Source organism: Panulirus ornatus, chromosome 6, assembly GCF_036320965.1.
Source record: "Panulirus ornatus isolate Po-2019 chromosome 6, ASM3632096v1, whole genome shotgun sequence".
In the NCBI taxonomy this organism is placed as follows: domain Eukaryota; kingdom Metazoa; phylum Arthropoda; class Malacostraca; order Decapoda; family Palinuridae; genus Panulirus; species Panulirus ornatus.
This window is the reverse complement of record NC_092229.1, coordinates 6,655,980-6,673,067: the sequence shown is the minus strand read 5'-3', so window position 1 is coordinate 6,673,067 and position 17,088 is coordinate 6,655,980. Positions and strand designations below refer to the sequence as shown.

The window sequence follows — 17,088 nt, the reverse complement described above, 5'->3', positions numbered from 1 at the left end:
GAGATTTAGCAGGGGGAACAGAGAGGTTGTCTTGAATATGAGTTTAATTGGGGAGAACTTATAAGAAGTGGAGTATTTTTGATACCTGGGAGTGAACATGGTGGCAGACGGAACTATGGGAAATGAAGTGAATCATAGGGTTGTTAGGGCTTAGGTGTCCTGGATACATTGATGAGCATGTGGAAAATGACATCATTTTCTGTCAGGACAAAAAAGGGTAAGGTGATACAGTAATACAAAAGTTCGAATGATGTAAGACTATGATTCGCGGGACCTGAATAGAAAAGAAATGAGAATGGATATATTGTATATGATATGCTTGAGGGCAATACCTGCTGGGAGGGCTGATCACATAAGGAATGATGGTGTTAGACAGGGGTGAGGTAGTAAGCTAAGTATAGCTGACAAAGTTGAATGACGTTTGCAAAAGTGGTCTGAAGATATGATGAGAATGAGACAACACACTGACTATGAGGATGAGTATCAGAAGTGGAAAAAGAAAGAAGGTGGAAACTAAAAAGAAAAGTGGATGGAGTGAAAGATACTTTGAGTGATCAGGGCCTGAATGTGCAGGAGGATGTGAGGTGTGCATGGGATACAGTGAATCTGAGTGACGTAATATACAAACTGCTTCCTTCCCAACTACTGTAACTCAGCTGCAAGGCCCTGAATGAGTGGTTCTATGTAACACCAGGACCCTTTTGGAAAGAGTTCCTGGGGTAATTATAAATATATATACAGGTGATACTATTTTCTGCCTGCATGAGGTCAAACTGAGGTGTATGTCACCAGAGATAAAATGAAGTTCTGTTTCATGAAGGCATTTCTCACCTCACTGAGTCCATCATTTCCCCTATCCTGATTTTAGTGAAGCTATGAAGCTGAGAGATCATGGGGTTGTATAATTAGTAGTAAAATTTATATGCACCCAAAATCACAGAAGCAAAGTAAGAAATCTACAATTTTTCTTTCTTTACTCATGAGGTTTTTGGCATATTTGTAATACATAAGACTATATTTATGTCGTCATATATACATACATAGATATTTATATATTTTACATACTGCACATTTTAGTAATAAATTAGAGAATGTGACCTGTTGATACACAACCCTATGAGCTTTCACACGTTCACATTACATTAAACATGTGTTATATGTTTCCTGTAGGTGCTAGACTACAGAAAAACACTCAATAACTACAACCATGGATGCCAAGCTGGGTCCATTCGACATAAGTTGTCCACGGAATTCACTGGACGTACAAGCTGAGTTACCTGAAAAAAGTTGCTTGCTGAAAACTGTGGTACCAAAAAAGTTAGCATTAAAAGTAATTTTTAGAAGTAAAATACAATCCAGTGTTATTTATATTGTTTCTGAAGTTATTCATCCAAACTCTGGACTCTAATAATGATCTTTTCTAATCCCTGTGTCTAATAATATGTCATACACCTACCAATACATTTCACTTCCCCAAACAAATGCCAAACAACTATGGTATAGCAGGGCCAGGGAGGTGAGGGTGCAAGCATGAGGTTAGTGGCAATGGATTTATCTTCAATAAAAGGAAAGGGAAAATGATTTGGTAAACAGAGAAGAGGTAGTAAAAGCTTTGCGGAAGATGAAAGCCGGCAAGGCAGCAGGTTTGGATGGTATTGCAGTGGAATTTATTAAAAAAGGGGGTGACTGTATTGTTGACTGGTTGGTAAGGTTATTTAATGTATGTATGACTCATGGTGAGGTGCCTGAGGATTGGCGGAATGCGTGCATAGTGCCATTGTACAAAGGCAAAGGGGATAAGAGTGAGTGCTCAAATTACAGAGGTATAAGTTTGTTGAGTATTCCTGGCAAATTGTATGGGAGGGTATTGATTGAGAGGGTGAAGGCATGTACAGAGCATCAGATTGGGGAAGAGCAGTGTGGTTTCAGAAGTGGTAGAGGATGTGTGGATCAGGTGTTTGCTTTGAAGAATGTATGTGAGAAATACTTAGAAAAGCAAATGGATTTGTATGTAGCATTTATGGATCTGGAGAAGGCATATGATAGAGTTGATAGAGATGCTCTGTGGAAGGTATAAAGAATATATGGTGTGGGAGGCAAGTTGTTAGAAGCAGTGAAAAGTTTTTATTGAGGATGTAAGGCATGTGTACGTGTAGGAAGAGAGGAAAGTGATTGGTTCTCAGTGAATGTAGGTTTGCGGCAGGGGTGTGTGATGTCTCCATGGTTGTTTAATTTGTTTATGGATGGGGTTGTTAGGGAGGTGAATGCAAGAGTTTTGGAAAGAGGGGCAAGGATGAAGTCTGTTGGGGATGAGAGAGCTTGGGAAGTGAGTCAGTTGTTGTTCGCTGATGATACAGCGCTGGTGGCTGATTCATGTGAGAAACTGCAGAAGCTGGTGACTGAGTTTGGTAAAGTGTGTGAAAGAAGAAAGTTAAGAGTAAATGTGAATAAGAGCAAGGTTATTAGGTACAGTAGGGTTGAGGGTCAAGTCAATTGGGAGGTGAGTTTGAATGGAGAAAAACTGGAGGAAGTGAAGTGTTTTAGATATCTGGGAGTGGATCTGGCAGCGGATGGAAACATGGAAGCGGAAGTGGATCATAGGGTGGGGAAGGGGGCGAAAATTCTGGGAGCCTTGAAGAATGTGTGGAAGTCGAGAACATTATCTCGGAAAGCAAAAATGGGTATGTTTGAAGGAATAGTGGTTCCAACAATGTTGTATGGTTGCGAGGCGTGGACTATGGATAGAGTTGTGCGCAGGAGGATGGATGTGCTGGAAATGAGATGTTTGAGGACAATGTGTGGTGTGAGGTGGTTTGATCGAGTAAGTAACGTAAGGGTAAGAGAGATGTGTGGAAATAAAAAGAGCGTGGTTGAGAGAGCAGAAGAGGGTGTTTTGAAATGGTTTGGTCACATGGAGAGAATGAGTGAGGAAAGATTGACCAAGAGGATATATGTGTCGGAGGTGGAGGGAACGAGGAGAAGAGGGAGGCCAAATTGGAGGTGGAAAGATGGAGTGAAAAAGATTTTGTGTGATCGGGGCCTGAACATGCAGGAGGGTGAAAGGAGGGCAAGGAATAGAGTGAATTGGAGCGATGTGGTATACTGGGGTTGACGTGCTGTCAGTGGATTGAATCAAGGCATGTGAAGCGTCTGGGGTAAACCATGGAAAGCTGTGTAGGTATGTATATTTCTTTCGTCTGTTTCCTTGCGCTACCTCGCAAACGCGGAAGACAGTGAAAAAAAAAAAAAAAAAGGAAAGGTGAAGAGGCTAAGGTTCTAGGCAAATTAAGGAATGTATCAAGAGAGATCACTGTCAGTGTAGGCAAAGTTAGGCATGTTTGATGGAACAGTAGTCCCACTGGTGATGTATGGATGAAAGACATAGGCTCTAGATGAGAAAGTATGTTATTTTTTTTTTTTTTTCTTTTTTTTGCTTTGTCGCTGTCTCCCGCGTTTGCGAGGTAGCGCAAGGAAACAGACGAAAGAAATGGCCCAACCCACCCCCATACACATGTATATACATACGTCCACACACGCAAATATACATACCTACACAGCTTTCCATGGTTTACCCCAGACGCTTCACATGCCTTGATTCAATCCACTGACAGCACGTCAACCCCGGTATACCACATCGCTCCAATTCACTCTATTCCTTGCCCTCCTTTCACCCTCCTCCATGTTCAGGCCCCGATCACACAAAATCTTTTTCACTCCATCTTTCCACCTCCAATTTGGTCTCCCTCTTCTCCTCGTTCCCTCCACCTCCGACACATATATCCTCTTGGTCAATCTTTCCTCACTCATTCTCTCTATGTGCCCAAACCATTTCAAAACACCCTCTTCTGCTCTCTCAACCACGCTCTTTTTATTTCCACACATCTCTCTTACCCTTACGTTACTTACTCGATCAAACCACCTCACACCACACATTGTCCTCAAACATCTCATTTCCAGCACATCCATCCTCCTGCGCACAACTCTATCCATAGTCCACGCCTCGCAACCATACAACATTGTTGGAACCACTATTCCTTCAAACATACCCATTTTTGCTTTCCGAGATAATGTTCTCGACTTCCACACATTCTTCAAGGCTCCCAGAATTTTCGCCCCCTCCCCCACCCTATGATCCACTTCCGCTTCCATGTTTCCATCCGCTGCCAGATCCACTCCCAGATATCTAAAACACTTCACTTCCTCCAGTTTTTCTCCATTCAAACTCACCTCCCAATTGACTTGACCCTCAACCCTACTGTACCTAATAACCTTGCTCTTATTCACATTTACTCTTAACTTTCTTCTTTCACACACTTTACCAAACTCAGTCACCAGCTTCTGCAGTTTCTCACATGAATCAGCCACCAGCGCTGTATCATCAGCGAACAACAACTGACTCACTTCCCAAGCTCTCTCATCCCCAACAGACTTCATCCTTGCCCCTCTTTCCAAATTGGTGGCTTAGGGACAATAAGAGGTGAAAGAAGGGTTGACTGAGTAAGGAATGATAAGGTACAGAGGTATGGTAATAAGTGTGCTTCAGAGCTGAAGAGGGTGCACTGAAATGGTATGGGCATATGGATGAGTGGCAAGATGACAAAGATTGGTAGGTATGCATGTTAGAAGTAGAGAGGACATGGAAAAGGGGAAGACTGAAGTGGAGATGGAAGAAGGAAGTGGAAAAGCTTTTCAGTGCTCAGGGGCTCTGATCTTGGTGCATTTTATGACAGCTAAAGAAGCCTGTGTTGGTACATCCCATCCCTATGAGGCATGAATGTTCTAATCCCTAGAAATGTTGTCCTGCTGCTTTGACATCTATCATTTCCAGTCTCTGAATCCTTCCTCAACTCCCATATCCTTAGAAATCTAGAATCTCACAGTCTTCTGTCTGATCACGAGTGGTGATCAGAGATCCACCACTGATAATCTTTTCTATCTTACTAATGTCTGGTCATCATCCCTGAAAGATTTTAGGGAATCCTATGTGACTGCCCTTGACTGGTGCAATTGGTAGGAAGACTTGTACTTCTTACCTAAAAACACTCGAATGGAGAGCAGTCCATTAAGGTGCTAGAGGTCCATCTGCTTCCTTTTTTATAAGGTTCATCGGTGTTATCAATTTATGCATATGACTAAAAAGGTGTTGAATAGGTTATCTGAGGAAAATTATGCAACTGCTAGAGTGGCTTGGGAACTGGCCAGACCTTAACCCAATCATGAAATGCTGGAACCAGATGAAAGTCAAGCTTGCTTCCTGCAAAGCCTCATTTAGATCAAGACCCTATGGACCCAAAACATGGACCTAGAATACTTCAGAAACATTGCCAATTCCATGCCCAGATGTCTGCAGATGGTAATTAAGGACAGAACACAAAGTACTGAAAGTTAAGTATAACATCACCTAGGAAAGTATATGGGGGGCAAACAAGGGTTTTTACAGACACAGCATTTTAAGAAAGAAATGGAAAACTCACCTTGCTGTCTGCACCATCAGTAGAAGCAAGAGACTGGATCCGTGTAGTAATTGCAGTTACAGCCTTGCTAACTCGAGAGATGAGAGCTTCACCCTCCATGGGACCAGCTCCTTGTGCGCCTTCTACTGTGTTTCCCTCATGACGCTGTTGCCGGAATATGGAGGAGAACTGCTTCAATGAAGGGTCAGTTCACTAGCTTATGTACACAGACTATATGAATAATACGCACTTAAGCATTACTAGTGCTTTTTCTTTGGAGATTTTCAGGTGACTGCATATAAAAACAAGAACCTAAATTGTTTAAAATGAATAATTAATTAAGTGGAATCAACTTTCCCATACAGATGTGCAAGAATTCTACTGAAGTAATAATAGGTGAGAATATCTAAGAAAGAGAAAGTCTATCTATCTATCTATATCTCTGATGCCCACTGCCTCCAGAAACTCCCATCAAGGGGTGGTAACAGCAAAAGAGTCTCCACTTATCCCTGTCCTTACATGCCTCCCTCTCATACACCACTCCATGTATTCTTCCTCTGTTTGCAATAGGCACCTACACTTGTATCCTCTTCCTTCCTTCCTCCATACCCATGCATGTAACCACTGCTGCCTCCTCTTCTCCCACATTCATAAGTTTTTTAAAATACTATTTCCGTCTTCCTTTCACTTCCTCTGTTTGATTCAGCAATTCCCCTTCCTTACTTCTCACATCAACATTTCCACTCTTACATCCACCTCTTTCCTTTTTTACCTCCTTCTAGTAAAGTTTCTTACAATCCCAAAACATTACACTTAACTTTCTTCTAAAATCTTCATCTACTCTTTCTTTGCTTTCCTCTACCAGCTTCTTAATTCTTCCTTCCTCCTTTGCCTAAAACAATCACAATGTACCAATCATAGCATCTTTCCATCAATTTTTATTTCTATTTTCTTTACAGTTACCCCAGGAGCCACTAAAGGCTAAGAAGTGCACACTGGGGTTCTTTACTTATAGTTATGGAGACTCTTTTGCCATGGCAACCCCTGTGAGGGAGTTCTTATAGGAACAGGCATCAGAAATACAGAAAGATAGATAGACAGATCTTTCTAAGAGCGACCTGGGTAACCCAGGATGTCTTTCAAGAGGCTCTTGCAACCTATGGTTTTCAGTAGTAGGGAAATGTGGACTCCTTTAGAGTGAGGAGTTCTGCACACAGACTGTACTCTCAATGATACACCCTCACTCTCTTCACTCATTGTAACCTCACGTAGGTGGAGTCATCTATAACCCTCTCAATTTACTGCACCCTTTCACACTATTTCTACTTATCATTCCATAAGGCACTATTTTGGTTATGCCTCCACAACAATGATATGATAAGAGTACTCTAGCCTTATTTAAGAGAAAAAATAAGCAGGGATTGTCTTCTGATATTAAAAAACTTTTCTATAATGAGTCTACTTACAACCTTTTCTAACTGTCCTCTTTTAATGAATGTTTAAACTTTACTACTTACAACCTTTTCTAACTGTCCCCTTTTAATGAATGTTCATACTTTACTTTCATAGTAAAACACTTCATGAAAGTATATCATGTATATCCACAGTAAGTGCCTGTGTAATCTATGAGGTTACATCAAATAGTATGGTCACAATGCCACTATGTACATGATGAAATAATGTCCCACCTCTTCAATGCAAAGAATTGCATTTTGCAAATTCTGATATCTTCATTTTCTTGGAGCTCATCTGCCTTTCAAATGACTCATAGTGTGCATGTCACTTTCTGATGCAACTCTCCATGTGTAACAATTTCTTATTTTGGATACTGAAGCAGATGGCAACTAATCTATCTGAATGAATCTCATACAAAAAAGAATATTTCAGTAATGACTGTTGGACCTTCATCACAGTACCCATATATATATAATTAATAATTATTTTCTTAAATATTCTGTGCTGTGTCTGAGTCCACAAGGAGAATACTGTATATAATTTTAAAATGAGACGCAGAATAACATATCAAATAAATTACTTTGACAGACTAATTAAATGAAAAAGGTTACAATTCTTTAGAGGCATTAATCTCTTTAAAGAATGACTCATCCTTTCTTTAAGTTTGAACAAAACCACAAAGCCCAAACTTACCTTATGCCAAGATATAATTTCATCTCTCATTATGGCTCTAAGAAGAGCATTAACTTTAAAAGATGGAGTAGCCAAACAACGGGCAGTTGCCACCATTGAAGCAGTAAATGGTCCTGAAACTCCAATGCTGGTTACAAGCTCAGCCAGGTTTGGAGTCAATCTGAATGATACAGGACGGTTTCCGTTCAGCTCTCCTGAAAACAGTTTTGGGAATTCTCATTAGCATAACTATCCTAGCCACAGTGTTTTATTACTGGTTCTCCTTTTATATAAAAATATAAACTATATGAAGTATAAACTACACGAACACAGTGTCTTTACATACCTTTTGCATCATCAATGTTAAACTTAAAATAAGCAACATTGATAAGTCCTGAATCTTGATGGATATACATCATGTCTGGGTAGAGTTTAGTGAGATGCAATAAGTATTCCATCAAACCTATAAGGGCAAGCTGCACAGTAAGCTGCAAGAAAAAAAGAAATTCTTGTACAATTCCAACAAAATCTCTACTATTACTGTTGTTTGATAGGAATCACAGGCTTCTGAAAGAGACACTGCCTGGACAGAAAGCACTACAGAAAAGTCCAAAATATGGTGTCCACAGAAACATCCCCCCCCCATGTATTTTCAGAGGCGATATACAGCTTAGCTGTATTGTAGGTACAAGCATATGACACTCTCAGCATGAAATCAAAGTAAATCTGGTCAATGAGACTAGTGATTCTAACAGCGTGAACATCAGCAACAGACCTCAATGTGCCTTGGGCTAACATGAGGGAACAATGTTCTTTATTCTTCCACGCTGCCACTTCATATTGGAAATTTCACTTCTGAGCACTGTATTTTTCCCATCTGTGCTTCAAGATGGTTGGCTCTTACCCTTTTAAGGACAAGAAAGACTTCTCACTTGGAAGCAAGAAAATGTGGGTACACGAGAGATTTCTAAACGCACTGGGTGGTATGAACACACAATCAGGTGGCTGCTCCCTACAAAACCTTATCAGACCCTAGAGACCTAAAACCTGGACCTAAAATAGTTCAGGGGACTTGCCAATTTCTTGCTCAGATGTCTGCAGATTAAGGTGAAAAGAAGGATGACAAAGTAATAAAATGTAAGTATGATATCACCTCTGAAAATGTATGGGAAGGTGGAAAAGGTTTTTTGAGGACACTGCATACTTGGAATGTGGAGAACTATAGCAAAGTATCTGTTGTGTTCAAAGTTAGAATTAATGTCAAACAAGAAAAGTTAAAACAAAAGAGAAACACAGAAACCCACCTTAACTTTGGTTACCTAGTTCCAGATAAATTAAATTCTCTTTAAATTTCAACCTACCACATGTATGGTGGAAATGGCAAAAAACAGCACTGAAGCCATGTATCAAACTGCAAGAAGCTCAATTGATTAAATGCACAAGAGGATTCTATTTAGACTGTGAGTTCTCTCACATCTAGAATATGGCAGAACCAACAGGAAAAACAAAATATTATATATTCATTCACAAATATTGAAAACTTATTGGATTAAATTCATGATATTCACAAAAACTCGGATAGGGCTGCTCTTGTATCAATCTGTATGATGATGATGTAGTAGCTTCTGCATTTAGTCCCTCATGATAAGTGGGATGAGAGGGACTGGGGAGGGTCCCATATGCCCCTTTTTGGCACCTTTTTTAGTTATCCCTGATTCTAGTCAATCCTTAAAGATGCTCAAGCCATGGGTGAGAAATAAACATGACCAAGAAGTAAATACTTATTTGGAAACTATGAACGATGGTTTCATGCCACTAACTGGATATAGATAAGAGTGAATACAAAGGAAACTTAATCTCTAATTGGATCTGTTAAACTATGAAACATCCACAATAAGGAACATGACTTACTATTTTTCTAAAGGTCCAGTAATGGGTAGGGTTAGGGTAAGTAGTTAAAGCCCAATCTCGCAGCATTGTTCTGGGAACCATTGCATTTTGTACCTCCTTCACTATATCTCTCAATACCTGATGAGATGCCTGAGACCCACGAGCCTGAAAAGACAAGATATTACACAGTTGATGAAACATCTATTCCATTTACAATAATAATAATATAATAATAACATTTCATTTCATTTATCTATTTATTATATTTGATTGCTATTTCCCACGTCAGCAGGGTAGTGCCAGGAAACAGATCAAGAATGGCCCATCCACTCACACACACACACACTCCACCTCCGACACATATATCCTCTTGGTCAATCTTTCCTCACTCATTCTTTCCATGTGACCAAACACCCTCTTCTGCTCTCTCAACCACGCTCTTTTTATTTCCACACATCTCTCTTACCCTTACGTTACTTACTCGATCAAACCACCTCACACCACACATTGTCCTCAAACATCTCATTTCCAGCACATCCACCCTCCTGTGCACAACTCTATCCATAGCCCACGCCTCGCAACCATACAAAATTGTTGGAGCCACTATTCCTTCAAACATACCCATTTTTGCTTTCCGAGATAATGTTCTCGACTTCCACACATTCTTCAAGGCTCCCAGAATTTTCGCCCCCTTCCCCACCCTATGATCCACTTCCACTTCCATGTTTCCATCCGCTGCCAGATCCACTCCCAGATATCTAAAACACCTCACTTCCTCCAGTTTTTCTCCATTCAAACTCACCTCCCAATTGACTTGACCCTCAACCCTCCTGTACCTAATAACCTTGCTCTTATTCACATTTACTCTTAACTTTCTTCTTTCACACACTTTACCAAACTCAGTCACCAGCTTCTGCAGTTTCTCACATGAATCAGCCACCAGCGCTGTATCATCAGCGAACAACAACTGACTCACTTCCCAAGCTCTCTCATCCCCAACAGACTTCATCCTTGCCCCTCTTTCCAAAACTCTTGCATTCACCTCCCTAACAACCCCATCCATAAACAAATTAAACAACCATGGAGACATCACACACCCCTGCCGCACACCTCTGTAATTTGAGCACTCACTCTTATCCCCTTTGCCTTTGTACAATGGCACTATGCACGCATTCCGCCAATCCTCAGGCACCTCACCATGAGTCATACATACATTAAATAACCTTACCAACCAGTCAATAATACAGTCATCCCCTTTTTTAATAAATTCCACTGCAATACCATCCAAACCTGCTGCCTTGCCGGCTTTCATCTTCCGCAAAGCTTTCACTACCTCTTCTCTGTTTACCAAATCATTTTCCCTAACCCTCTCACTTTGCACACCACCTCGACCAAAACACCCTATATCTGCCACTCTATCATCAAACACATTCAACAAACCTTCAAAATACTCACTCCATCTCCTTCTCACATCACCACTACTTGTTATCACCTCCCCATTTGCGCCCTTCACTGAAGTTCCCATTTGCTCCCTTGTCTTACGCACTTTATTTACCTCCTTCCAGAACATCTTTTTATTCTCCCTAAAATTTAATGATACTCTCTCACCCCAACTCTCATTTGCCCTTTTTTTCACCTCTTGCACCTTTCTCTTGACCTCCTGTCTCTTTCTTTTATACATCTCCCACTCAATTGCATTTTTTCCCTGCAAAAATCGTCCAAATGCCTCTCTCTTCTCTTTCACTAATACTCTTACTTCTTCATCCCACCACTCACTACCCTTTCTAATCAACCCACCTCCCACTCTTCTCATGCCACAAGCATCTTTTGCGCAATCCATCACTGATTCCCTAAATACATCCCATTCCTCCCCCACTCCCCTTACTTCCATTGTTCTCACCTTTTTCCATTCTGTACTCAGTCTCTCCTGGTACTTCCTCACACAGGTCTCCTTCCCAAGCTCACTTACTCTCACCACCCTCTTCACCCCAACATTCACTCTTCTTTTCTGAAAACCCATACAAATCTTCACCTTAGCCTCCACAAGATAATGATCAGACATCCCTCCAGTTGCACCTCTCAGCACATTAACATCCAAAAGTCTCTCTTTCGCACGCCTGTCAATTAACACGTAATCCAATAACGCTCTCTGGCCATCTCTCCTACTTACATAAGTATACTTATGTATATCTTGCTTTTTAAACCAGGTATTCCCAATCATCAGTCCTTTTTCAGCACATAAATCTACAAGCTCTTCACCATTTCCATTTACAACACTGAACACCCCATGTATACCAATTATTCCCTCAACTGCCACATTACTCACCTTTGCATTCAAATCACCCATCACTATTACCTGGTCTCGTGCATCAAAACCACTAACACACTCATTCAGCTGCTCCCAAAACACTTGCCTCTCATGATCTTTCTTCTCATGCCCGGGTGCATATGCACCAATAATCACCCACCTCTCTCCATCAACTTTCAGTTTTACCCATATTAATCGAGAATTTACTTTCTTACATTCTATCACATACTTCAAAAAATTATCAATTTACATGACAGTACATCACACAGTGGCTGAGAACTGGTATAGGGTAGAGGCAGTGGTGGTGGCAGAGGGAATGGGAAAGATGGTGGCACAGCTGGTTATACAGGAAGTAGTAGAGGTGATGGCAGAACAAAAGAGGTTGTGGTGATGCTAGCAGTTCTGGCAGAGGTAGTAGAAATGGCAAAAAATAAAGGTAGACATCATGGAAAAAGTGGTAGTAGTGGCAGAGGAAATAGCAGAAGGGTGACACAGGTGGCTGCAGTGGTGCTTGTAATGGTGGCGGCAAAAAGGATGGTTGCACAGGCAGTGTCATAGATGGTGGCAGATGGGATGGCAGTAGTGGCTCAGGTAGTAGTAGTAGTAGCAAAAATGATGGAGAGGAGGTGGGAAAGACAGTGGAAAAAGTGGTGGCAGGGATGGTGGTAGAAAGATAGCAAAGCTGTTAAAGAGGTGGTGGCAGCAATGATAGAAATGACATGGAAAAGAGAGTGGAAAAGGTTGTGGTAGCAGAAAGGATGGCACAAGCAGATGTAAAGATGGTAGTACTGGTGGTGGTGCAGAGGGGGAGGAAGAAACCAGAAGACGTGGTGACAAGAGCTGTGGTGGTAGTCATGGTGATAGAGATGGTCACACATGCAGTTGTAAAGTTGGTAGCAGAGATGGTGCCACAAGTGGCAGATGGGAGGGTTTAGTTGGTGGCAAAGGTATTTACAGAGATGGCGGAAGTGGCATTGGTAAAGGAAGTGATACAGATGATGGAAGCAGTGCTTCTGGTGGTGGCAGGTATGATGGAAAAGGCAACAGCAAGGGTGGTGGTAGAGATGGTTGAAGAAGTGACTATATTGGTGGTGAAAATGAGGGCAGCTGCACAGGTAGTGGCCAAAATGGTGGAAGAGGTGATGGCAAAAATGGAAAAGTAGTGGCAAAGAAAGCAAAATAAGTGGCTGTAGAGGTGGTGGCAGGGGTATTCATAGAAGTGGTGACAAAGGTGGTTGTTGAGGTGAACAAAACATGCAGGAAAGGGAAAGGCAAAGTCAGAGGAAGTGAAGGTGTTGCACAGAAAAGACAAAAGTAGTTGGAGGGGAGGTGGCAGAGATGGTGGAAGATGTAGTGGTAAGGATGCAGAAGGCAAAGATGATGGCTGTGATGGCAGGACAGGTAGTAGTAAGGTGATGGTAGTGGTGGTTGCAAAGATGGCAGGATACGAGGCAGATACAAGGCAGAAGCGGTGGTAGTATTGGAAGCGAAGAGGGTGGCATGGGTGGTGGCAAAGATGGTGCAGGAAGTAGTAGCAAGGGTGCTGATAGTGTTGGTGACAATAAGAATGGCAGAGGGAATAACAAAGATGGTGGCACTGGTGGTCGAAAGGTAACCTCATTATCAGTTGAGACCTGCCCTGCTTCAAACGAACATACAAGAGGTAGATCTTAATGAAATCCATTCAGTACAAGCGAAGTCACTATGACGAAATCAAATAACTTACAAGTACGGCTGTGATCTATCTATCTATATCTCTGATGCCTGTTCCAACTGAAACTATCTCAAGGGGGTGAGCTCCAATGCCACTTCTTAACCTTTAATGCCTCACCCTTAACTTGCCAGTGGCAGAGGATAACTCTAGCACAGTATTTGCAGACGCTCCTACCTAATGTTCCTTCTGACTACTACCTAATGCTCCTACCTACTCTTCCTACCTAAGGTTTCTACCTAATGCTCTTGCCTAAATGTTCCTATCTACTAATTCCATCTACTACTACCATTTTGCCAAAACGCAGGGTTAGCCCATAATGCTCACCACAGGAAAATCTTGAGCTATGAAGAATGAGTTGTGTGAGTTAAGTGTTGTCAAATGATATGTGGAACAAGGAGGGATTGTATGTTTGTGTACAGAAATTGTGGACAGAAAGCCAGTAGTCCACGTGTGAGTGAAAGAAAGAAAAGACAGCTTCCTGGGTTAGAGGAATTCACCATGACAACCACTGAAGTGCTGGCTCACTAAGCAGCTGTCACTAACCCTCCCGATATCAAGGCACTTAGTACTGGTAAAACACAAAGTGACGTACCACCATTATAATATGTACTGGTGAGCAGAGTTGTCCCTATGCATGTTTTTACATTTGTTTTAACTACTTTTAAGCAGATGGAACAATTATCATCTTGCTTTTATCATATTGTATTATAATCAATAAAATCTATGCATATATTCTATCAGTTACATTTACACAGATTTTTTGTATGCAGCACAAGGAGAAAATGAGAATTTTATTGTTATGCCAGCAACACCTACACAATCTGTGTAAAAATGTATGCAATAATTCCCAAACCCTCTCTCACACTAGCATTCCTTACATGATAAACCAGCTTTACACAATATACTGTCCTCAGCCATTTCATCTCAAACAGGTCTAACCTCTTTCATTCTTTTAACTGTTTAAGATCAAGGTCCACATCCATACAAAACTGTCAGAACAAACCCATGTTTGCCCCAACAGATATGCTCCCTAATGCACCCAGAAACCTAGCCCCCTCTCCCACTTTATGACTCACTTCAGCTCCCATGGTTCCATCTGATGCAACGTTTACTCCCTGGTGCCAAAAGCACTCCACTTTTTCTTGGTCTCCTCTATTCAAAATTGCAACTGAACCATACAGTTTCAACCCCACACCCCCAAAATGTTCAACTTTACTTTCAGCTCTCTCCTTTCACACATCCTCCCAACTTCTGTTACCAGTTTCTGGAGTTCTCTCATGAGTGCGCCACTAAAACCACATCACTTGGAAACAGCTAATGTTTCTAAATATAAGTCCAACAAAACTGAATGTTATACTGAGATCTGCTTCTCAACAAGAAAGAATACCATAACAAACAGATTAATATAAACTATAAAAGTGTCTACCTGTACAGCTGCTAGCCTCTCATAGTATCTTGTCACTGGTGTATCAGGCTCCAGCTGTCTTTTGGCACATCTTAGTTTGTAAATGTCAAGCAAGGAGAGGGATGATACATTGTCTTCCACCAATCTCATCTGAGGGGACACAGCTACAACTCTGCTCACACTGAGATTCACTAACCGTCGACTTGTCTCCTGAGAAATAATGTAAATGGAACCCATTATACTTATCAAAATTACTTTCTGAAAAGAGAAAAGAAATAAGACTACAAAATAATGTAAATACAACCTAGTAAACTTGTAATTAAAATTATTTTCTGAAAAGAGAAAAAAATAAGAAGGCTACAAAGGACAAAACTAAGTCGACATCTTAAAACATCTCACAGAGAGCCATGCTCAATTCAAAAACACAAAATGCAAGAGAAAAAACTTATTGTTAGTTAGTATGGATAGAATAAAAGTACTTTCCTTATAAACATTACCTTTCTTATTTTGTCTAACCAATGATTTCTATTACATTCTTACAAATAAATAGATGAGTGATATGATTACTAATTACTCTTCACTAACTCCATTTTTCCACATGCATGTAATTGTATTCTTTTTTTTCACCACAAGGAGAGAGAGTTTTATATCTATGGAGCAAGGAGAGGGCATTTTACATTTATGGAGCCCCACCTCTTTAACATTCTCTACTGTTATACAGCCTTTTAAACTTTTGTACACCACCTGCATTCACCACATCCTCATTCAATTTATTCCATTCATCCACCACTCTTGTACTACAAAAGTACTTCTGTATGACATCTTTTTTAACAAGATTCTTGCTTAATTTCATGATATATCCTATGGTTATTCTATCTTTACAACTTCCGAAGAGCTGTACACTGTATTTGCCATCAATCTCAAAATCTTAAAACTTATCATCAGGCCACCCCTCAATCTTCTCTCTTCCATACAATACAAATTTAAGGCCTGTAGCCTTTCACAGTAACTCTGTTCCCTTAATTCTGTTAGTCTTTTCTTCTTTATATGAAGTGACCAAATTCCGGAATTATATTCTAGTTTTGGCCATATGAAGAATGTTACCAGCTTCCAAATTATTTCCATATCCATATATCTAAATACTATTCTAAAATTTGCTTGCAGGCACTTTGGTTCCTTTACTATTCTCATTATGTGGGACTCTGACAACAGATTAAGGACAATGACAATTCCCAAGTCCCACAGCACACACACACACAAACACACAGATTCTTGTGGCATATTTCTTGCTAAATAATATTCATACTGAGGCATTCTTCCACAGTGTCCCATCCTCACTACTCTTCATCTACTCCAAGTGAATTCCACCAACCATGTACAGTATCTCATCACATCAACTTTAAAGTCAGTCTAGCTTCCCTGGTAAGTTGATGAAATCTTCCTTTGTAATCACTTCCCTCGTGATTTTTGGGTCACCTTCAAACATTCAAGTCAAAGCCTAAAACTTTGTTAAGTGATCAACATAGATCAAGAAGAGTAATACTTCCAGACCAGAATCCTGAGGCACTCCTCTTGAACTTTCTCTACCATCAATTACCTTCTTAAACTTCTGTATGCTTCCAGAACTCCCTAATTCATCACTCAACCTGTTCCAGTCATCCACTACCCTTCTTTGGAGGCAATAATAATCCTTTCTAACAGGTTTCTTTCTCAGCTTCTTGCTATGCCTTCATGTTCTTAAAGTCTTACCAATTACGAAAAATCTTGAGCCAATTTGTTCCTGCTGCATTAACACATGTAATTTGGTAAGACCAACTTTAATCATCTTTAAACGTAACACTGCAACCTTTCCACCACCAGTCAGGGTACGATTAAGCACAAAAGTCCATAAGTCACCATTCTCATTGGAATTATAAACTGGTTCAGGCACCACACTGCTGACACTATCTCCCTACAAATCCTAAGTTACTCACTTGTACTCATGATAACACAAGAAAAACTTTTTCTAGTCAAGATTATTTCATGTATGCTATACAATATTAGCACCAAACAGAGGTAAAGTTTCTACTGAATGTGTATCGCTATTGCACCACTGTAAAGTCAAAAAATCATTAGTTAAACCATCATAAGTAGGGGAGCATCTGTATGTATATGTACATGTATGTGTCTTTCTTCACCTGTTTCCCTGCGC

At 40.6% G+C, this 17,088-nt stretch overlaps 1 protein-coding gene across 1 annotated transcript in view; it reads right to left on the bottom strand.

Annotated features, from left to right (window-relative positions):
* Positions 1-951: 951 nt before the first annotated feature.
* The window catches only part of Nipped-A (Transcription-associated protein Nipped-A), a 107,597-nt gene continuing 91,460 nt past the window's right edge, over positions 952-17,088 (bottom strand). Inside the window, exons 33-38 of the mRNA XM_071662424.1 lie at positions 14,919-15,107; positions 9,492-9,635; positions 7,927-8,068; positions 7,602-7,795; positions 5,475-5,642; positions 952-1,277 (exon numbers count right to left, since the gene is read on the bottom strand). Coding sequence (XP_071518525.1) covers positions 1,200-1,277; positions 5,475-5,642; positions 7,602-7,795; positions 7,927-8,068; positions 9,492-9,635; positions 14,919-15,107 — 915 coding nt within the window. The 3' untranslated portion in view covers positions 952-1,199. The remainder of the gene's footprint in view (positions 1,278-5,474; positions 5,643-7,601; positions 7,796-7,926; positions 8,069-9,491; positions 9,636-14,918; positions 15,108-17,088) is intronic.